Here is a 23,097-nt window from a genome sequence, read left to right on the forward strand (position 1 = left end):
AGCGAGGTGGTATGAGCACCAGAGTTCCGCCTAGTGGGCACCCCTACTGTGAGTCCCGTGGAGTCAATCATCAAAGGCAGCGACCGATCACCCTCCGCCAGCCCCCCCCCCCGCCCCCGTCAACCCCCCAAATAGATCACATGTCTTGGGATTTGGAAATATGTAGATTGTGGGCGAGATCATTCTCTGATTTCACAGCTATTAACGAATTGTTTGTATTTAGTGAAGCAATGACCTCAAGAACTGAAGAAAGGACTAAGATGGAAGTAAGTTTTACGCTAAATCGACATCACTTAAAATATGCAGTGCTATTTCGATTTTCTACGTCTCTCTTTTTACGGGTGCACAGTGCATAAATTCTATAAACACCATCAACTGGAACCGTACATGTCTTGTAGTCATCCGTTGCTTTCGTGCATGAAATGGTTCCGTTTGTTCAACTTTGTTGTTTTCCCTCTTCCACCCACTCCGGTTCGCCTGCCCGGTCTCCGGTTCGTCTGCCCCGTCTCCGGTTCAGGTTAGGTCGGCCCGTCTCACGTTCTTTCGGCCCATCTCGGGTTAGGCGGCCCAGTGTACCCGCGGGGAAAGTGCCAGCGCAGTCGAGATGTCCAGGCTGGGTTCGGCGGCCCGCAGTCGGCACGGGGCGGAGCCTTTGACATTTTATTACTGGAAATATACCGAGCCGCAATTTTTCTGACTAAATGTATCAAATAATCATGTACTAGAATAAAAAATCGCTATTTACAAAGTATGTGATTCGATGGCCTCCTGGATTACAGCTTATACAATATTTTGGAGGGAAAGTACTTTTTTTTTGCAAGGATTCTAATAAACCTAAGACATTTTGTCCCACTATGTTGATATCGAATTGGTACCAATTTGTAAAATGGCCCGTCATGAAAAGGGCTAATGTGATACCCAGTGTCCGCATGGCGGTGTCAGACAGTAGCTACAAAAAAAAACGACAATAATGATCAGTTTTGCCCGTAATTGTAAATTTCTAGTCCCAGTCGTGTGTATGGCAAGTGACTTCTTAGGCTAGATAAGTTGAGGATTATCAGATGAAGATTGTTTTGTTCTAGCCTCACTGACTGTTGGTTGATTTGAAGCAATTTAGGTATATGACATGGTGACAAAATTATGTGCAATGCTATTTTTTTTCGATAAGCAATTTAAGTGGCAAGCCGCAAGCCCCAATCAGCAAGACATGCGACATCCATCGCCTATGATAAAGTGTTCAGAAAAAAGTTGTCGAATGTGCATTTAGGATATAACTGACATCTATTCCTCAAAAGGCACTACTCTTGATGTGTCTGCTTGCTCCAGCGAGTTCAGCAGTTTCGCGTGTTGCTCGTCCACGCTCTACTGAACACACTGACAACTCTGAGTCAGGGAGCGGTGGACCATTTCGACGGCAAAGTGGAGGACAGACATCAGCGCACGCGGCCGGACCCGTCAGACCTTCAGCTCCCCTCTGCCCCCCCCCCCCCTCGAGCCGGAGACCGCTCCGGCACGGGTCAACGGCTAGTGACGTCACCCAGGATCCGTAACGGTGACGTCATGGGCGCTGTGTGTGACGTGATGACCTTCGGTGCACAGCGGGTGGGCGGGAGGAGGGAGGGGCCGGAACCGATCTGGATCACGATTGTGGGAAGTTGTGGGCACCTGGAGCTATAGATAGGACTTACTTAGATACAGATCGTGGTGAGATTTCTCTATACGGCCTTGGTGAGATTTCTGTTGTGATCATTTAACCGGCATAGTTGCATTCACGGCAGTTCCGCTTCCATATAATAGGCTGATAAAGTTATAAGTGCGTTTTGACGTGCATTTTTTCGTGAAATGCACGAACGGTTTAACTATTTGAGTGAAACGCTTCATAGGGAAGTGTCTCAAGAGACAAGTGATGTGCTGAACCTCCTTCAGATCGGGGCGTTATCTTTGCCTTTACATTGTATATTGTTTGACATACAATTACTGTTTTATAAGTATTCACAGAGTATTCAAATAAGTTTAAACAAACGCACAACATTTCCCCACCCATTCTGTAGCTTTTCAGCACCACAGTGGCAAAGACTTATGCAGCTTAATATTTTTAGTTTGTTTTCATTTATTTTTGAAACACTTTTTCACATAGTGTTTAAATGCATTGCATATGTCGGTCATTATATGACAAACATACGTGTCTTGTTTTTAGTGTTGTACTCATCACCAAAGTGCACATTTAACGCACCTTTATGGAAATCTTCTGTTGAACTCGCTGGCGGATCTGGTCTGCGTTCTTGTTCTGGTAACATTGCGAGTGCTGCCACTGGTCCTGGTGACTGTTCCCCTCCCGCTCTGGATGACACTGTTGATCAGGTCGTCGATGTTGAGGGAGCCGATGTTGAACGGGCGGTTGAAGAAGGAAGGAGCGGATGTTGGGAACGCAAATCGTGGTCTCCTGGTGGGAGGAGTGATGGGGAGGAGTATAGGGGATTCTGTGGGAGGTGTGGGAGGTTTGGTAGGAGGTGTAGGGATTTGTGTAGGTGGATCTGTAGGAAATGTAGGGGGTTCTGTAGGAAATGTAGGAGGTTCTGTAGGGGGTTTTGTGGGAAGTGTAGGAGCTTGTGTAGGGAATGTAGGTGGTGCCACAGGAGGTGAAGTTGGCGGAGGGGTTGGTGAAATTCTGGGAAGACTTGCAGGTGGAGAATCAGTCCTGGTCCTAAAGGAAGGAGACGCGGAAGGAACCCCACCAGGAATCGGACTCGGATAGGGCGGAAGGGTCGGAATCTCCACGGGTCTTATCGTCGGCTCCTGAGTCGGCGGAAGTCCCTTCAGTGGTCCTTCAGACGCCTTTCCCACGGGAGTCGGTGTGGTAGTCGACCCCCTGCCGTCGCTGGCCCACACGATGAACACTACATCCAGGTGAGGCGCCAGGTAGGACGGCGGCAGCAGGCTGTCCCTCAGCTGACGGAGGTACTGGGTGGCCTCTTCCCGACCCCGCAGGACGTGGCCGTCCCCCAGCACGGTGGCCAGGTACTGGTCGTGGCCGGTGTACCGGAGGACCGGGGTGATGGCCTGACCCGCCAGCCACCGGTACTCGGTGGAAGGCAGCCACAGGGGCAGCACCTCATCACCGTCTGGAAGCAGGAGAGGCGAACGAGCTCAACAGCTGTAGGGAGCAGTGACGAGCAATAATAGATTCAGATTCAGATTTTATTCAACGCAGTACTCGACATGGTGCGGGCCTTTCACTGCGTTTCGTCAACTGTTAAAAGGTAAAGGTAAGTTACACAAACATACAATCACACATCTCAAGTAAAAGAAGTAGGATCACGTGACGTCATCCAAGAGCAGGTAGACCTTCACATCGGCCTTAAAACCAGCAGCGGAAGGTTCAATGCTAATAGCACAGTGTATTGTACAGTCAGTCTTAAAAGTATCGACCATCGGTGCGGTGGATCCATCAAGCCCGATCGAGGGAGGGCTACTAAATTTAGGTCACTGAAGCAGTTGATATCCTTATCCAATATCCATCCACCAGGTGAATTTGTTCCGTGGCTCTGAAATTTGGCAGTCCTACCCCAATCGGGCTTGTTGAATCCACAGTACCGATGCGCGGTGCTTACAAGACTGACTGTACTCACATACATTGTACATAGATGTCGCGCTCCCCGACTGCATAGAACATCACTCACTTCGAATTTTAACCGGAAGAGACCCTCGAGGAACCTGTGGCTCGATGTAGTAGGACTTGTGATGAACCTTGGGGTTGCTGAAGTAGAAATCATCCTCGATGTCAATAACAGAGAAGACGCTTCCTGTAACAAAACAGCGGTGAACAGAGGTCAGCCTCACGTTCTCCACCAAACGAAGTTACGTTTTTCAGTGGTGCTTCAACAACTTCAAGGTAAGCACAGCAGAAGCCGTTTCGACGTTATGGTCTGCTTATGTACAAGGTCTCGTGTCAGAGGGCATGCAAGGTTGGTAAGAGGGTGAAGAATGAAGAAGGGCCCTGGATAAAGTACCCAATCCTTATAAGTTTGCAGACATTTCAAGGTGGCTTTCAAGGATATTGACGTCACATGCAGGATGACGATTGAATTTCGCTTGATTTCGAGACCCGAATGGTGTATTTTGCGGGCCTGCTGCTTACGAGACACGCAGACACACAAGGAAGACGTACACAAGCTTTCATCCTCACAAAAACTTTCAATTACGAACTGCTCTCGGGACCAGCCGTTGTCACTGCAAATGCACTTACACTCGCCACAAACTCAGTGTGTAAGTCCCCAATAAACACTTGGAAAACTGGAGACTTAGCCCCTTAACATACCAGCAGCCAGAGGCAGAAGAGCAGTCACCAACCCCAGAGCCAGGAGACCGACTGAGGACGGCAGCTTCATCCCGCTCCCCATGGCGCAGCTGGTTGGATCAGACCCGCCTCCTGAGGTCTCACAGGATCCGCTGAGCTCCCGCCGACCTCTGAGCAGCTCGGCCGGCACTCGCTTCCACCACGGCGCCGGAGGCCGGAAGCAGACTGAGTGACACCGTTACCCTGCAGTCCGATGGTATGGTCGGCCAGGCTACTTCTTGGTTCAGCTCCCATGTCGACCGACAGACCCCTTTGACACACGCAAATGTCAGGGTCGTCGTCGAGGTCGGGTTGGAGAGAAAGCCATGCGTTGGCGCCCGTGTAGGCGTGCTAGTCACGTGGCAAACGGATGGTGGTCACGTGGTTTTGGGCGTTCAGTTGTGCAACGTTTCGGCATTTAGTCTCGTTCCTCTTTGACATCTAGTCACGTCGCTAGCAGGTGCATGGTCACGTGCTAGATAGGCATCCCGTTGTCGACCCACGGGACCACTAGGTCATGCTCCTTGCGGCCATATAGGGGTCATGGGGTCATATTTCCTGAATCCTTCGATCGTGCATGTAGCAAGCTCTTAGCTCGTGCAAGCTCTTAGATCCAGCGATGGTAACAATTGATAATTGAGATTCGATGTAATTTCGATGAATGCACCTAGTGCATGTTCAAGTACGGATATTCTACATAATATCGTGCTATGAATACTGACTTTGTGTTGTGTTCACCGATAATTGTATTATTTCTTTGGTCGAAATTCAGCACATAAAGCCTTTTTCGGTACTTTTTTTACACTTCACCGTGGGCAATAGGCATTCTTCACATAAAAAACTCTGCGAAGTCTCATGTATTGTTTATTGTTCACATCAGTCTGTGGGGGTTGGTACCAAAATGTTCGAATCCGCGAGATAAAAGGCAACGCTTACCGTACCGTTGTATTTCGTTGCTCATATCTAGCTTTGGTTCTCTGCGATAATATTTCACAATACTTTTTGTCATGATTAGCTCTTTGTTAACAATACATACCTATGATATGTCCCTCAGTCCCTGTATGGTGAACACACAGGCACCCTGTTTTGAAAAAAAAGTTTTATTTGTCATTTTAACGACCACTTTGCATTGCCTTTCATTACATAGTTTTGGTATGAGTAGCAAGCACAACACATCATGCTAACATTGTTTTATATTATTCATGATGTGTGTGCGTGTGTGTGGTTATTTTTTTATATTTTTTGTGGTTATCATCATAAGTGTCGAGGCGTGTCTGAAACAAATACAAAATCAGTTTGCGTTTGCACTCTTCCCTTTTCGTCGAATGCTAGCGAATTTGGATGTAAAAGACTGTATTTAAGCTTTCTAGCACAATTTTTCTTGTAAGAAACCTTCGCATAATTCCGCCACATCATAATCCTGAAGTACAAAGTACGTTTTTTTCTGTTCGACAACCGTGCAACCACAACCTTTATAAGCTAAGGCTGCGCCGAATGTGGCACTGGTCGACAAGAAGTCTAGCATTTAGAAGCCTCTACACCACTCCCCATCTACAGCCCACGCTATCATTTTTCGTCTTGCCCCGCCTCCGCGTAACGTTTTCCCAATGGAACGTATCCACAAAGCAGCACGTCCAGGCGACAGGTCCTAGGACAGGTCCTTGCAGAAGTGGCCTACGACCGGGTCTGCTCCGTCGAATTGCTGGACGTGCTGGTCGTGGTGCGGGTCGTGCTCTGCGACGTTCCTGACGAAGTGGTCGTCACCGCTCCTGGGTCCTTACTGATGGCCGCGATGAGGTCATCGACGTTCAGCGTGGGGTTGTTCAGCGCGGTTAGGATAGGGGACGGGGTGGTGGTGGAGGGTTTCGGGGTTGGGGACGCCGTGGGAGAGGTTGGAGGGGGTTTAGTAGGGGGAGCGGTGGGTGGCAGGGTGGGTGGTTCGGTGGGAGGAAGTGTGGGGGAAGCGGTTGGAGGAAGTATCACTGGAGGTTCTGTCGGAGGCTTAGTTGGAGGTTCGGTGGGAGGTTTTGTTGGAGGTTCGGTGGGAGGTACTGTTGGAGGTATTGTTGGAGGTTCTGTTGGAGGCCCGGTTGGAGGTTCTGTAGGAGGCTCTGTAGGAGGTTTAGTAGGAGGTTCTGTAGGAGGTCGTGTAGGAGGCTCAGTAGGAGGTTTAGTAGGAGGCTCCGTTGGAGGTGCTGTTGGAGGTTCGGTGGGAGGTATTGTTGGAGGTTCGGTTGGAGACATTGTTGGAGGTTCTGTAGGAGGTCGCGTTGGAGGCTCGACAGGAGGTTTAGTAGGAGGCTCGGTTGGAGGTGCTGTTGGAGGTTCGGTTGGAGGTCTTGTAGGTGGTTCGGTAGGAGGTTTAGTTGGAGGTTCGGTTGGAGGTATTATTGGAGGTTTAGTTGGAGGTCTCGTAGGTGGTTCGGTAGGAGGTTTAGTTGGAGGTTCGGTTGGAGGTATTGTTGGAGGTTCGGTTGGAGGCATTGTAGGTGTTTCGGTAGGTTTAGTCGGAGGCTCAGTCGGAGGCACAATCGGACGTTTAGTTGGAGTCATTGTTGGAGGTTCGGTAGGAATTCTAGCTGGCTTGGTGGGATGCATTGCTGGTGGCAGTGTCGGTGGTTCGATAGGAGGTTTTGTTGGAGCATCAGTTGATGGTGTCTTGAAAGGTTTTATAGTTTCCAGAAACGGTAGTTCATCCGCTGGTTCAGTGGCCGATTTGGTATAATTCACCGGTTCTGAGGGCGCTCCTCCAGGAGACTTCGTACGCAGTATGGTTGGAAAGGCCCTCTTCGGAGACCCCGAGATGAATTGCTTTCCCCGCCTGTGTTTCACAAACCTCGTATCCCACACAACAAACACTGAGCTGAGGAGCGGCACAAGGAACGACGGCTTCACCAGTCTCTCCATGATGTTCCTCAGGTAGCGCCTGGCCTGGGAGGCGTCGGGCAGCAGGAGGGGCTCGTCATCTCCCAGGGTGGCCAGGTACCGGCCGGAGCCCGCGTACTTGAGTACCGGGGTAACGGCCCGGCCAAACGTCCATCGGTACAAGGAGGACGTCAGCTGCACTGTCCTCGTGCTGGTGCGGTTCGCTGAAATACGGGACAACAAAACAGTGTTATAAAGGGAGGGGAAGGGTGATCGTGTCGTTTGTTAAACGAAGAAGCATCCGTAGTTGCAGCCTACAGGTGACTAATTGAAGAGAGCTGTAGTCCGATAACTAAAGATAACAGACGTTAAGTGGAAATGTTATTAAAGAATCGCCTCGAGAAAAAAGCAATCATGGAGTTTCGATTGCATTGAATGCTACTGATGACTGAGCATTATTAGCGTGGAAAAATTTAAGTTCATTTATAAGAAGACTGTTATTATACTTATGAAGGGGAACCGGGGCAAAGTGGACACCCTAACGCTGTTTTTCTATGCCGACGGTTTATTTCTAAACTTGGAATGATTCTTACTATGACAACAAGATCCCTATTACATTGCCTTCCGTTTCAATTTCGTTTTATTTCTATGGGCGTTCACATATATGTAGGAGATATTGTCAAAACTTTAAACCTATGCATTGTTTTTACTTTGCCCATTGCCCAACCACGGGGCACGGGGCAGAGCGGAGACTGCCAGCTTCTTGGCCCAGATATGAGACCCAGGATAGTTGCCTTATGCACGACTAGGGTTTTTTATAGTAAGGAGGTTTAAACGAGGAAGGAAAGGATGTTTTCCAGCTTCCAAATGAAAATAAACACTTGGACCTGGAGGCTGTCCACTCTGCCCCGGCCACTTTGCCCGCATATATCGTCCGAGACAAAACTCATCCAGCTCAGTTATTAGTGGGGTCAAACGCATCAAAATTGACAGAGATGTACTGTTACCACGCAATGCATGAATGGCGACGCCTAAATAAATTTCAACTCGGCTATGGAATAAAATAAAATTTAAAGGCGTAAGAAGAATTAAGGCCTGGCTACACTATGCGTTTTCTGCGTGCCTTTTTTGCGTTTTTGCGTGTTTTGCGTAATATCGTCCGATAAAACAAGTTATAAATGATAAGACTTTTACACTAGTCATATATAAAAGTTAATATAAATCTTATGTTATCTAAAATTTAATATAAAAACATATCAAAAAAACGTTATATCATTTTTTCTATGTAGAACGATATTACGCAAAACCGGCAAGCCAGCAAAAAAAAAACGCACGCAAAGAACGCATAGAGTAGCAAGGCATTTACTAACCTGGGAAAAAATGTCTTTCCGTGTGTCAAGGAACAATGGCGACGGGCCGGAAACTCCGGTGTAGCTCATTCAAACGACCGCGAAAAAAAAAAACTATAATTGGCAACCGTAAACCATGGAGTTGACGCCAGTTGTGAAGGGCTAAAACGCAGGGTGTCCACTCTGTCCCGGGTATCCGTTTTGTTCCGGTCTCCCTACCCGACTTCGAAGTTAGGCAGTTCTCACGTGCCCACGTTCATGGATATTTCCCTTTGTTTGTCTGTTATTTGCCAAAACCGTCAATACATGTATGTGAATCGCATACTTGATGTTCAATGGAGGAAATGACAGCTATGTATCAAATTAACTGGTTAGTGACTTATTTATACCACATGGTCAGAAAGAAAAAAATGCAAGGCTAAATGCAGTCAATGGCCTTCGTTGGAAATGAGCATGAGCGGAAAATTGGTTGACGGTTAAAAACCATGTCAACACAATTTTTGATTATGTAACAATTATGTTTGCATTTGTTTGCATTTGCAAATATCTTTATACATAGAGTATGATTCATTAACTGTTAAAATGGATCTATCGCATGGCTGTGAACTCAAGTTTATCACTCAAATATTATATGTAGTATCATTCAAACTCAAGGTGCAAGGTATTGAATATTCAATGACTTGTACCTAGTTCGTATTCGTTTCGGGCTACACTGAGGTAAAAGAATTGTTAAAAACGAAATATTTCGGCTTTATTGTGTAGCCTTGCTCACTGTTTTGAAACATGATCATATTTCAAACCACAGTTACAAACTTAGCCTTCTTCCTTGTTCAGTAGCCTTGTTCACTGTTTTGAAATATGATCATATTTCAAACCACTAACCAGTGAACAAGGCTACTCAATAAAGCCGAAATTTGGATTTTAAACAATTATTTACCTCAGTGTAGCCCGAAACGAATACGAATTACTATCATTTACCTGAGGAAGATTAGAAATGACACTTCGTCAATACCTGAATCAATAACTTACCCCATAGCCTAACTTGTAGAGGCGTGTACGGGACTTGGGCTTTCAAAAAATAGTATTCCTCTCTGTAGACGTTATAATGCCGCTTTCCTGCCAATGAAATAAGATGAAACAGGTCAATCAAAGTGTATCTGTCGAGTTTCAATCAACGGCAGCTAGCAAAGCCAATTTTAAGTTTGTAACTGATCTCCGACGCAGTTCTCATGGTGTTTTCGGAAAACATGGCAACTTATCTATCCCAGTGGGCCGCATTTTAATCCTATATAGTGTCCACAGGCCAACTTACCAGGTAACAAAAACTGGCACATGGGCAATGTCACTTAGATACAAGTTAATGCAACCATCCAGCACCGAAAATGGAGTTTAAGCATTTGTTTTTGAACTCTCAGGATGCACTTAGGCCACCAATTTTTTTTTTACGCACATTCCGGTCTTGGACTCTTGACATCTGTTCATATGCTATTGCGATGTAATGTTTCTCTCTAATCGATTCCCCAAACAGCTGCTGAAACACTGCCGATATCCGGTCTATTTCGTGGCGTTACTCCATATCTCTATTTAAATTAATCCCTGTCTAGCCCATGTTGCATCCATTTTTGCTGCGCGTGTTGTATACCCCCCCCCCCCGTTCCCTGGTCTCCAACATCCCTTACCTGCAATAGCTGAGCATGCCACCAGCAAGCAGATCAGAGCTCCATAGCGTCCCAGCCTGCTGATTTCTTTCATGGCCGCTAATAACACCTTTCCGAGCCTCGAGCACTCTATGAAAGCTCAAGGTCCGATCCGAGAGACAATTAGGTTCTTGTTTGGTTCCGTAAGGCAGTTTTGGACCAGTTAGATCTAACTTTACACCGACCAAGGCCTGATAAATGTTTTTAGAAATCACTGCCCAACACTTTCTTGTCTTGTCTACGAGGTCTCCAAGATCACTGCAATCAGTATAAAAGGTTCAGACTGTTTTCCGAGCCGGTACCCGCGACCTGGGTCCGTTCTGTGTCTGTCACTGCACCCAGCCGTGGCTCGGTGGTCCGCGTGGCCCAAACATACGGGCACCGACCGACCGACTGAGACCTGGCGCTAACTTTCCCAGTACAGGGGACTCGGACTGTGACATACACAGAAAGATCACAGGCGTCAGGCGAGGTCATTTGGCCGGCGAAATGTGTCAACGGACAGATAGACCAATGAACCCGAAAGGAACGAGTCATCGATGTAAAAGACGATGAACTCGTAGACCAGAGTTTTTTTCAAATGTAAAAGTGAGGGAATTGTGTCAAATTTATTTGAATATATTTTGCCCATATTCTTTATAAGCAAAAACAAAAAATATGGTGAGGATAATACATAACCTACATTTTATATTTTCAATCGTATCCTTAGTACGCCTCTTCACAGAGGCCTCAATACATTGTCGATCACATTTACAGGACGTGTGAGCGCCAATGCCGTGAGCGCCAATGCCGCGCCGTGGGGGGGGGGGAAATGGGGGAGTGGAGGGGGTAACGATTGCAGCGAGTCTGACGCACGCGCTCGGAGTGAGTGTCAGAAAGACGAGACCGTCCCTGCCAACCATAGATACAGGGGTGTCGTTTTCCGAAAATGATTGGTAGGGCCCAAAGGCGGCGGCCGACCACATGTGGCGGGGCTTAAAAGGTAGGGTACCCCCAAATCTGCCTTTCTCATCGGATTTCGGCCACTTATTTTTTCGCCCTGGTCATTGACAAGACAAACCAAAATCTAAAAAAAAAAATGGAAGTCTAGGTCCTCAACGAGCTCCATGCACAAAACGTGCAGTTAAATAGGCAGTTATAATAGTGTCGGAGGAATGCACGCCATTCTGAAAGAGGCCCACGCCGACTTAAAAGCACGGCTGTGCTGAAACGGGCCAGGGACGGCTTTGATGGCCCAAGCCGAATGAAAAAGACGGCTACGGGGCCAGGGACGGCTTTGAAGGCCCACGCCAATCGCAGGGTTCGACAACTAACGAGGTCTCGAAACACCACGATAGTTAGAAAGACCTGCTTGCCAAAATAAAAGGATGACGGTACAAGCCGGCATTCAGAAAGTTACATGCCCGACCATGAAGAAGCAGAGAGATACGTCATCGACTTATTAGACAAAAAAGTTCATTTATTCAAATAACCACCGCTAAGACAAACACATTTCGCGCAGCGCTTCGGCCTTCGGGAGAGCCCTCAAAGTCTCCATAATCAATTGGGTTTTGGACCCATCCCACGTCCAAGACGGCTGCTTTAGTCTCCCTGCAGTCAGCGAAGCTGCCACTGCTAATTTCCTTATGTTGGGGAAGAGGTGGCAACCAGAGGGTGCAGGGTTCGGAAAAAAGTGGATGCGACAACAACTCGAAGCCACATTTCATCACTTAACTTATCGTCACCCCGCGCAAGTACGCAGGTGCGTGGCCGTGGATCAGTTGCACACTTTATGTCAGCTTCCCTATAGCCTCTCCTCGATGTCTATCGAATGGACGCACATCATCAATTGTGCGCCCCTGTTTTAGAAAGTTGACAAGCAGAGCCCCGTCGGCATACCAAAATGTAACCACTATCACTTTGCCGACTAACTTCAACTCGTACCACTCATTTGGTGGCCGTTACTCGGTGTGCACTGTGCTTCCACTTGCGCAACTCGGCACGGTGTCCCTTAGTGTCAACGTGTGACGCCCACAATTCCTTTACGGTGACAAGTCAATGATATCTTCTAGATATTCGATAAGGGGCCAAACACCCCGCTAAGCCTCCTTTCGAGCTTGCCTTTTCTGTGCAGTGTCAGCAAACGGGGGATACATCTTGCAGAGATCTTAAACATAGCATGATAGATTCCAGTGGCGTAGCCAAGTGGGGGGGGGGGGGGCACAGGGGGCGCGTGCCCCTCCCATCGGGTCCAGGGGGCCCTTCGGGTCCCTGCGGCGCCAATCGGCCGCTGAGGGTCCACGCTGGCCATATTTCGTCTCAAAGGGACCCCACAGGGCTCGTCAGAGCATCTCATGGGCCCCTAAGTGGCGTATTAAGATCTTCGTAAGTGCCCCACGCCGGCTTCTTAGAGCCCTTGTCACCAGTTAAGGCCCCAAGAGGCCGCCAAGGGCCCCTTACCAGCCTGCCCCTCACGGTCTCTGAGAATCTCTTGCTGGCCTCTGAGGGCCCATTGGTGGCCTTGGCTCTGAGGGCGCATTGGTGGCCTCGGCTCTGAGGGCCTATTGGTGGCCTCTGAGGGCCCTTACCGGCCTATTAGGAGCCGGCTCTACGAGCTGCATGCCCGCCTGTGATGGTCCAACACCAATTCTCTTAGGGCCCCAATAACTGTGAGGAGTGCCTCTGATAGCCCACACCGGCGTTTCTGAGAGCCCACGCCGGCGTTTCTGAGGCCCCTTCTCCCCCAGTTCTGAGGGTCTTCATCAGAGGCTCGTAAGGCCCTACACCAGCGACTCTGACGGCTCCACTGAGTCCACACTGGTGACTCTGAGGGTCCCAGTGGCGTCTGAGAATACTATTCCGGTCTAAAGGGACCCCTCGGCGCTCCTGAAGGCACCACCGACCTCTGAGGTCCCCTTGTCGTCCTATGAAGGGCCCGCACCAGCACTTAGCTCAGCAGCTCTAAGGGTCCCACGCATATCTGTGATGGCCATAAACCAGTGTATCTGAGGACTGAGGGCCCCGAAACGGCGCTTAAGCGGCCCTCACCGGCGACTGTGCAGGTCCCACTCCGGCGCCTCTGAAAGCCCCACACATATGCATCTGACGGACACCCACCAGTGACTTTTGCGTGGCCCACACCGGCAATTCTGAGGATCCCACCGGAGTCTGAGAGTACCGTGCCGTTCTCTAAGGACCCCACTGAACTTCTGAAGGTGCTGCCGGCCTCTGAAGACCCTTTGCCGGCCTGAGGAGTAAGGACACCTTGCCGTTCCCTAAGAATCCCCTGCCGGCTTGCGAAGGGTTCCCGACAGCAGCTCCTACGGCCCACAGGCCACACACATCTGTGACGAATGTACATATATGCTTATTTGCTTATCTGTTTATTTTGATTTTTTTACCAAGTGACAAAAGATTGGTAGAGCTCAGCGAACACTGGTAGGGCCCAAATAAACATTGGTAGGGCTCGGGCCCTACCAGGCCTATACAAAACGACGCCCCTGCATAGATATAAAGACCTGCCAACTGTCACTGAGCCGAGACCGCCTCGGCGGCGGCGCTAGCAGCGCGATATAACGCTCCACACTCCACAGGTGTCGCCAGCTTCTCGTCCAACGCCCGCTGAGGACTGAACGTTTTGAGGACTTATCGCTCAAGCAAGCAGGCCAAAACTGCGTAAGCGAATGGTCGTGCGCCAAGGCACGTAAGCACGATATAGCCCGTGAAGACAAAAGTTCGTACCACAAAAAAAAAAACGGAACAAAACCTAGCTTCAAGTAGCCTTACCCAACCTAAAAAGCTAACCAAATCAAACCCAAACTAGCATAGCCTAGCATAGCCTGTAACCTATCATTTTGTCTCAATTGTTTCATGCTCTACGAATATTTGCGGTGCACATTTTTGTCCTATGCGCATTTCCTGGCGTACATTTGTCATACGAGCTTTTGTGATCCAAAGTTTTGCTAGCAACTGTCCGCCCTGAGAACAGGGATGTTTATTGTTTACCCCTCCGAGAAATGCTGATAGCTCCTACCGATATCGCCATAAAACTGTTTACATGCGATCTTGCATCGAATCCACTTGGTATAGAATTATCATATTCTCGACTGAACCAATCGACTTCGACTTTAACCCGCGCCCTGCTGGGGGGGGGTGTTTGAACACCCCCCCTTGTGGTTTTTCGCGAATATCTCAAAAACGGCGGCGCGGAGCGCCGCCGTTTTTGGTATACCTTATCATACATCAATTCTACACATGTTGTGAAAATTTCAGACCAAGGTCATTCAAGGTCAGGTCACCAGGTCACTTGAAGTGACCTCACCTCATAAAAAGTTTCAATGTCTGTCATAGCTACACCGAGTGACCGATCGCTTTGAAACTTTCAGCGATTGATAAGAGTAGCAGTATCTATAAAATATATATCTCGGAATTTTGATATCGGTGACCTAAGGTCAGGTCAATTTTGCGACCTCCCCATTATAAGTCAATGGGAGAAAATTGAAATGCGCCTCTTTTGGAAGAAAGACATTATAAACACTCCCAAACACTGAATTACAAGTGGTTTAGACACACTGAACATGAAAATGGTATCCGTGACCCTTGCTTATGCCCTGAGGTCATCTTAGGTCACGAATTGTATCTAACAGTTTTTCACAAATAACTTTTGATAGAGGCATGCTAGAGCGATGAAAACGCCTTAGATGTGTTCAGCTCGACGATACGGATCGACTGATATGCAACATGACCCTTTCCGGTCAGGTCATGACCTTGACCTGAGGTCAAATTTTCAAGTTGACCTTTCAAGGTCAAGTTATAGTTCATTCGATGCGTCTTGACGAGAGGAACACGATGCCGGTAAAAGTAAGCTCGTACAAGGCTTGGGTCAAAAGTTATTGCCGAAAAACTGTTTCCGAAAAAATCGGCTATTTTTGCAGTTTTTTCCCCCTGCAGGCAAAACCGTTGACGTTAGGTCAAATCTGAGAGAATTACTCAGAAAGGGCGTTAATAGGGCTATCGAATGCGCTTTTCCGCGGCGCTGTAGCTCTATTGGTTCCCGAGTTATGCGTTGGCTTCTTGGAAATTTTCGATATTCGACCTGGAAATCGGCGAAATTTTGCCTTCAATGACCTCTGGTGACCTGACCTTTGACCTGACCAAAAAATTGACCGAAGTGATTTCGTCATTATTTTTGACGCTCTTTCGAACGCCGCCTTCCGCGTATCGCTACGTGGCCCAGGAGCCGAGTTACAAGGGGGGGTGTTCAAACACCCCCCCCCCCCAGCAGGGCGTGGAAATCCAGGACCCCCAGCCGGGCGCGGGTTAACTGGGCCTGAACCATTAGACTGGATATATTTTCGAACGAATCTGATCGACAGATAATTATAACCGATGACCTTTTCTACATAGTCAGGTCACAGTCCGAGCCTGAGTTCAAATTTCAAACCTCACCTGCTCGGGGGGGGGGGCACCCCCAGGCAGATCTTTTGCGCTGTGATTTAGCATCATTAGAGCTAGAGGTCTGATTTTTTGTATGGCTGTTTTTTATCTTTTGCTACGTCCACTGAAAATTTCAAGTTTCCCAGTGGTCTTTGGTTTCGGAGACTTAGTACGGGTCATATCATGACCAAAATGACCCATTCACAATATCCTGCGTCAGCTATGGGTTTTGTGAACTTTTGGTACCTTGATTTGGGATTTTTGTCACTTCTAACTCCCACCTATCATGGAATATGTTACACGCACACACCAATTGCTTGTACTTACACCTTACGTTGATTTTACCGGCGTCGCGTTTCTCTCGTTGAGACGCGTCGAATGAACTGAAAAGGTTGAAAAAGTTGAAAGAAGAAGTTGACCTGAAAAAGTCAGCTTCAAAATTTGACGTGGGGTCAAGCCTCCGTCAAGGTCACAGAAAAGGTTATGTTGGTTACTGATTTCCTCGTGTAAAGGGTACCCCGAGCTTCAAGAAGATAATCCGTAGGAACGACAGCCTCACAAACTCACGATGCGAAATTGATGTGACAGTAGGTATGCATTTCTTTCCTTGGCTCACTTCTCTCCAAGGACGTTCTAGCTCACTTCTCTTACTCTCGATGGACGGTAAAGACGAGCGTTAGAAATGAGAGACAAGGTTATTATGATGCCGCTATAGACATTATCGTTTGTCAGATATTGTAAGTTTTACAACAACAAAAAAAATCACAAAATTTGGCATTAACTGCCCCTGGAGAGATCATTTTCTTTTTAAGCGGAATGAATGATCAACGTTTAAAGTTGCACCTTTATAAACGGATGCACCTATCCTGCGCGTTAGACTGCGTGTTACAATGCATGCAGCATCGGCGCTAAGAAGATTACCCACACATTGCATCATCGCACAACGCCGGGCCGCGCTGAATATGTGATGCGTATTGCCCATCCGATTATAGCGCCGCGGCGTTTACGAACGCTGGGGGAGCGCCGCACCACCAGCCAACTGTGATTGTAAAACCGAGAGGCGGGGGAGGGTGCATTAGCATCTGTTGACATTGACCTTGGTCGGGGTCGGGCCGTCTCGCCGGGATGCGCCGCGTTTTTAGGTAATTCTTCATCCGCAGGCGGTCGCGGTGGGAGGGGGGAGGTGAATCTTGGTGAAGAGTTGGGTAAAACAAGGCGGCGCTGTGACTTGTGTGATGTGTGGGTTGGGTGTTCTGATTTGGTCAGAACTGAAAATGGGTGGGGCTCGAAACTTTAGGTAATTGGGTGGAGCGTAGAGTAGAGACATCCATAAAGCCCCAGCCATCCAGCTATAAAATGCAAGCACATTGGTCGGAAGAGAGAGAGAGAGAGAGAGAGAGAGAGAGAGAGAGAGAGAGAGAGAGGGAGAGAGAGAGAGGGAGATAGAGAGAGACAGACAGACAGAGAAAAGAGAGAGAGAGAAGAGAGAGAGGGAGAGAGAGAGAGAGAGAGAGAGAGAGAGAGAGAGAGAGAGAGAGAGAGAGAGAGAGAGAGAGAGAGAGAGAGAGAGAGAGAGAGAGAGGACGGCAGTGGATGGGACAGATATTTGCTGGTCAGTCCACACACCGGATGCACCATGTCCGGAGTGACGACAGCGGACACTCGGAAGAGGACAGATTAGGAATGGACGCGGCTGCTCTGTACTTTCCAACAGAACGGAAGTACGAAATGGAGAGGGGACGCGACTAGCTTTTAAACTGTGCCGTCTTCAGGCAGCGCGTCGTTGTAAGTAAGGCTGAAAATCATGTGTGTATTTACCTGGTAACTGGTCGCTTCGCGTTTCTGACTTAATAGTGCGCCTGCCTTGCCGTTACTTGCAGAACTACACACGTGCCTTTCACACTGTGCAGTAAACACTCGGCCATCAATTCAGCCGGACACTAGCACAGTCAGACAACACTCCAGCATACAGCCCCACCTCACGTCTTCACCGCTTCAGAGAGGGTGCGTCCAGAGAGGGCGCGCCGAGGTCACGGTCTTTACGCCCCCCCCCGCCCCCCTCCCCCGGCAGACTGAGTCACAGCCGAGTCCGAGTCCGAGTCAGTGCGGGTCGCAGTGGCCAGGCGGCGGCCGACGAGGCAGCAGTGGACGAGAGTGGTGGTGGACTAAGCAGTCGGTCGAGAATCTTGTGAGGGCTGTGAGGGAAGGAAGAAGATTGCAGACGGTGTTGAAGTGAATGTGTGAGGTGTGGGGTGAAGGTATACAGTGAAACTGGCGCTCGAAGGTGTGGTGCACCGCAAGGTTACAGGGGTGGTGGTGTGGGTGACTGGTGAGTGGCAACTCACGTGGCTAGTGGACAGGTGAATTAGTAGACAGTGCCAGCACAGCAGTGAGTCGGAGTGCCACGGGTAGGCCGAGTGCCCGGAGGTGGAAACGGCGCTCGACTGCGAATAGTGTCTCGCTCGGTGGTAGACCGGGGCTCGGTGCCGAACAGAGTGCATCGAGGCGAACAGTTGCAGTGCAGTCAAGTGCAGTGAAGGGCAGTGCTGTGCAGTGCAGTGTGGTGGACCCTGCACACTCGAGTCTGTGTCTGGGAGTGCCAGGCACGGAGCAGTCGAGCCTGTGGGGAGTGCCCGGCGCCCGCAGCACTCTACCCCACTGAGGAGTGTCGCCCTGAGCACTCTAGCACCGTGTGAGGAGTGCCGCGCCCCGGTTCACCAGTAGAGGACCACCTCCGTCTCAGGATGTGGTCTTACCGGCGCTGGGTGCGGTTCAGTGCCGTCCTGGCCCCTCCCCCACTGGTGATGGAGCTGATGCTCCTGGTCCTGGTGATGGTGCCGGGTGGCTCCACGGAGCAGTGGTACCAGCCCAGTTCCAGTGTGTGCCTGTTCAGCCCGGTGGACTCGGCAGTACCCACCTCTGTCCGCTGCCATCTGAACGGCAACTCGGTGAGCTCCGAAATGTGAATCACAAGTGCGAAATCGCGATTAACTTTTTCAATGATGGAAACCAGAACGCCATTTGCCCTGTGCAATGCGTACAGCTAAGATTTAACAGTCATAATAAGATAGTTTTACAAACCGTAATGATAAACCTGGTAATACCTAAAGAAGAATAAGATAAAAGATAAAACTGTTCAATCACATCTCGTTTTGCCGCTTTTCCACATCATATCTTGCCTTTGGCTCTTGATTCAAATTGGTTTCAAATAGGAGTTCTTGAATAGCGTGTGTATAAAAAGTTAATTGTCATTAACCGATGCAAACAGGCTGCGTGCGTTTCGTGTAGGATGCCCTCCCACCCTAATTTACCTACAACGTTTTCTTTTTGTTTTCCAGATCACCATCAAACGCGTCGACCTGGCGCCATCGATCCAGGAGATATACGTCACGGATGCCAACATCATCGACGTCAACGACGGCGCCCTAGCACACCTGGATGACCTGAAAACCGCCGAGTTCTCCCACTCGGAACGGCTCCTGCTGCGCTCCGACAGCCTCGCTGCTTCTGCTAACTCGTCTGCAGGTGGCAGCACCTCCGTGACGGTAGATGGCGTTAGAGATGTTACCCTGTTCTCTGAGGCCTTCTCCGGTCGCCGACTAGGCTCGATCAGTGTGACAGTCAACGGCGCACAGACGTGTTCAGTAGCCGGAGAGGCCTTTCCGGGCGGCTCCAGCGCTAATCAGGTTCTTCTAAGTAACATTTCAAACCTCAGCATGGACCGGAGCTCGTTCGCTGGAGCGATAGAGGAGTTGCAGCTGAGAAACGTCTCTAGTTCGTACGCATGTCTGGCCGACACATTCTCAGGAGAGATAGGCCAGCTGACGCTGGACTCTGTGACCCTGAATCGGATCTCGCCGGGCTGTTTTCGCTCCAGCTACCCGTGGCAGAGTCTGGAGGTGAGGTCCAGTCGCCTGGGCGCAATCCCGCAGAGGGCCTTCACCGGACAGGTCGAGGAAGTTCGAATTGAAAACAGCCAGCTGGAGGACGTAGCGCCGGGAGGATTCGAGCTGAGAGTGAACAACTTCACCGTGGAGAACTGTACCGTCGATCGACTGGCTGGTCACGCGCTGCGGGTGCTGGCTGAGGACACTATCACTTTGTCCTCCTGTAATGTAAGTGTGTTGGAAGACGCTGCCTTATTGGGTCTCCGCGTCACCAACGACAGTGTCCAGCCAATCACCATACAACACCTAAATGTGACGGAGGCCGCTGATGGCTCGCTCCGCCTACACAACAGCGCGGGTACCATCCTCAGCCACATCCAACTCTCAGAGCAGTGTGTGTGCCCTGTGGCAGCCGAGCGCGCGGCTCGGCTCGCTCTCGGCGCACCTCCTCAAGTAAACGTCACCGGCGAGGCAGACGAGGGTCTCTGGTCGCTGCAGAACGTCACTGACACTCAGATGGAGGCCGTGCGGCAGACTGCGCTGGCGGCGCACTGCTGGGAGGGGGAGACGAACTCTACCTCGGCGATGCTGGCGGAGCTCGTGTGTCGAGGTTGTGTGGTCGGTGATGGGGCGGAGGACACCCCGCTCCTGCACTGTCCGGCGCCACTGCCGGCCGGCGGACGTCGCTGGATGCTCTGGCCGTTTGTTTTTATCGCCGTGCTGCTGGTGTTGGTGGCTGGATGTGGTCCCCTGCTGATGGTCAAACGATGTCGCCCTCCCGGCTCGGCCCCTTCACAGGAGAAGGGTGCGGTGATCAGTCACCCGGGGGGACTCGAGGCCGGTGACGCAGCAGGGGACTCTCCTCTGAAGGAGGTTCCCAGAGAACGTCACCTCTCCTGGAGAGTGGTCGGGGAGCTGGAGCCAGAGGAGGGCGTCGAACCGACCCTCCCGGTGGCCCTGCCCCCACCTCAGCCTCGTCATGTCTCCTGGAGAGTGATCGGGGAGCTCGAACCGGAGTATCCCCAGTACAGTAACGTAACCCCGGCCCACCCGAGGCACACAGTAGCCAGTACGGACAGTGTGCGCCCTCCGGGTTTGGGAACAGGACCCAGCTGGGAGTTGGACAGCACAGACCGGCTCCTCACCACCTCAGACTACGGAGATGTGTTCCAGTCGCTGCGCTCCATACCAGAGCCGGTGGAGGATCCTCAGACCGAGCTCTGCATCAACGTGACGAGTTCTCCGGACAGGGCAGTGTCTGGAGCAGAGGAGGAGCAGGATGTCTTTGCAGAGACGTCACCGACCGGCCGGCTGACTGAGACGGGTCGACGGACATTGCCGATTGTGAGAGATTCTGCTCAGGAGCCGAGTCCTGCCGGTGGAAAGTCGAGTGCTGCAGAGAGCTTTCATCATCTCAGTGTAGAAACAAGAGGAAACTGTCCTATCAATGGAGAGATGGGTACAGCGACAAACTGGCCCACTGCCAATGGGAAGACGAGCGATATGATCAGCCACAACCCTGTCACGGAAGCAGCCCACCTGAAGCCCAATGGTAGCTCAGAAAACGACACAACCTGTCCGCAGACTGGCATCAATTCGGAGAGCTCAAAGGTAAACCATGCGACAATCGAAGACCGGCGCTTCGCAGACGAACGAGCGGCCTCCCTGGGGAGCCCTCGACAGGACCTGGCTGAAGAGGAGCCCCTGTATGACGACGTTGAAATTGCGGCACAACCGACCGGTGCCTCAGCGAAACGGAGGTGCAGCGGAGAGCTCATTGATAACGTGCTATATGGCCGAGTTTTCTAAACTGTCCGAATGTGTACCGGTACTTTGCGTGTGATGAGAAAAGGAGTCGAAACGGCGTGTACAGTGCCTCTAATGTGCAGATATGTATTGGATATTTCAGTTTGCGGACTAAAGAACGCTTTAATGGATACAATGACAGTCCTTAGATTCTTATTTTCAGCTTCATATAGTTTCCAAAGCAATGTGTTAATTAAAGGCTTTCGACTTACAACAAACCACCGCGAACAACTATTTTCCTACGAAACATCCTACTTACTTGTGTAATGTGTAGATATCATGTCATTAGATAACATGCTTGTGAACTGTTTGTTCATATCATCGATGATTCAGTAGCTCTATCATCTTAGCTACTCATTGAATCTTTTCACTGTTTTACTAATTGACACGAGCTGGCGACTTGGCGTGCGTTAAAATGAAGTGATATCGTCATGGGGCTGAATGTATGAACCTCATGATGTTCGTAACTCACACTTGTCACGCAGGAATGACTGATGGTGCGGTTGTATTTCGTACATTCTCTGGGAAACGGATGAGTTTTGAGTTTTGACAGCCATCGTCGTTTGTTGTATCTCTAAGGCATGCATGCGTTTCATTATGCTGGTGGCATACGTACTAGACAAAAATAATATATGCCGCCATACCAGACCCATGTTAGAAATATGTATACAAGTTTTTTTTCAATACTACCTAATGCCTATGCCGTCTTACCTTCCTTTCAGTAATTCAATGTAATTTGAAATGATGCTGGTCAGTTACTCAATAAAAATGTGAGTCATTAAATAATGCCAGTCGCTGGCTTCTCTTCCATGCAAAAGTAATACGACTGCGATGGATGAGGATGTCCTGCAAAGCTACGCTACGTCACGACTCATGCTTTGCCTTTGTTGAGTTGCAATAAGAAACAGTGTGCTACTCTTGACAAGAAAATATCAACAGAATAGACGTGAAACATTGGCACCAGCTCAAAATTGTCATCTCAGATTAACTGTAGATCATGGTAGGTTCAGAGATAAGTTTAAAAAAAAGCTTACGCCGTGCTGAACTAAAGCATTTCATAGAATGCTCGCAAATGCTACAGATTAAGTTCCAGTGGGTAAGTGAATAAAATCATGATCAAGCGTTACCTTTTAGTGTTAAACATCCGTTTGTTTCTATGATAAATATTGAGCAAAAATTATTTTGACTGAAATGTACGACCAATTACACACACACCTTCCAGTTCCACCCCTCACGTCGAACTGTAGCCAATCTGTAATCCTAGTTACTGTATTCTTAAACAAACAAATGTACGCAGACAATTTATTCCATAATTCAAAGTCGAATCACGTCTTTTTCTGCCTGTTCTCAGTACCTACTGAAGGCACGGGTGACACGAAGATAAAAGTGATTGATTAGTAGATTAAAAGGACACCCATGTGCACTCGCCGACCCATCCTATCTCAAAACGTCGAACTGGGTCTCGTTTCATGAAGCGAGTCCGAAACTTACGCCGGTTTTTGGTCTTGTACTGCAAGTGCATGTGAATCGATGACGATAGTTTGAATCGTTGTATTTATTTATTTTGCAAGCAAGAACAGAATGGAAAAGGGGAAATGAATTAATCGCTTCACATGCGCTTCCAATATACAAGCGTAAGTTACGGACTCGCTTTATGAAACGAGGCCCTGGTCTCTAAAAGATGGCAGATTAGCCGTCTACCGAATGCTGTCTCGGTTGTAATAGCAACAGACAAGTGACAT

The 23,097-nt window shown here is 49.3% G+C and overlaps 2 protein-coding genes across 2 annotated transcripts; one reads left to right on the plus strand and one right to left on the minus strand.

Moving 5' to 3' along the window:
- Positions 1 to 1,517: 1,517 nt before the first annotated feature.
- Positions 1,518 to 10,628, minus strand: LOC122374789 (leucine-rich repeat extensin-like protein 2). Its single transcript, XM_043353769.1, has 5 exons — positions 10,230 to 10,628; positions 9,580 to 9,666; positions 3,681 to 3,803; positions 2,520 to 3,122; positions 1,518 to 1,564 (listed from the first exon to the last, which is right to left on the minus strand). Exons 1-5 carry the CDS (start codon positions 10,300 to 10,302, stop codon positions 1,518 to 1,520), a joined length of 933 nt encoding a protein of 310 aa, XP_043209704.1. The 5' UTR covers positions 10,303 to 10,628.
- Positions 10,629 to 17,584: 6,956 nt separating this feature from the next.
- LOC122374784 lies at positions 17,585 to 22,354 on the plus strand. Its single transcript, XM_043353761.1, has 2 exons — positions 17,585 to 18,610; positions 19,001 to 22,354. The coding sequence occupies exons 1-2, from the start codon at positions 18,407 to 18,409 to the stop codon at positions 21,356 to 21,358; spliced, it is 2,562 nt and encodes an 853-aa protein (XP_043209696.1). The 5' UTR covers positions 17,585 to 18,406; the 3' UTR covers positions 21,359 to 22,354.
- The last annotated feature ends 743 nt before the right edge of the window (positions 22,355 to 23,097 follow it).

This window comes from Amphibalanus amphitrite, unplaced genomic scaffold (assembly GCF_019059575.1).
Source record: "Amphibalanus amphitrite isolate SeventyFive unplaced genomic scaffold, NRLGWU_Aamphi_draft 001713F_arrow, whole genome shotgun sequence".
In the NCBI taxonomy this organism is placed as follows: domain Eukaryota; kingdom Metazoa; phylum Arthropoda; class Thecostraca; order Balanomorpha; family Balanidae; genus Amphibalanus; species Amphibalanus amphitrite.

What these genes read in the sequence shown, in the direction of transcription:
- LOC122374789 (XM_043353769.1), bottom strand. Translation starts at nt 10,302, where the DNA reads ATGAAAGAAATCAGCAGGCTGGGACGCTATGGAGCTCTGATCTGCTTG. An exon ending in GGCATGCTCAGCTATTGCAG is followed by an intron (nt 9,667 to 10,229) that starts GTAAGGGATGTT and finishes TTTCATTGGCAG; the next exon opens with GAAAGCGGCATTATAACGTC. An exon ending in TACAGATCCACCTACACAAA is followed by an intron (nt 1,565 to 2,519) that starts TCCCTACACCTC and finishes CACACACAGCGC; the next exon opens with CCATGACGTCACCGTTACGG.
- LOC122374784 (XM_043353761.1), top strand. Translation starts at nt 18,407, where the DNA reads ATGTGGTCTTACCGGCGCTGGGTGCGGTTCAGTGCCGTCCTGGCCCCT. An exon ending in GCCATCTGAACGGCAACTCG is followed by an intron (nt 18,611 to 19,000) that starts GTGAGCTCCGAA and finishes TTTGTTTTCCAG; the next exon opens with ATCACCATCAAACGCGTCGA.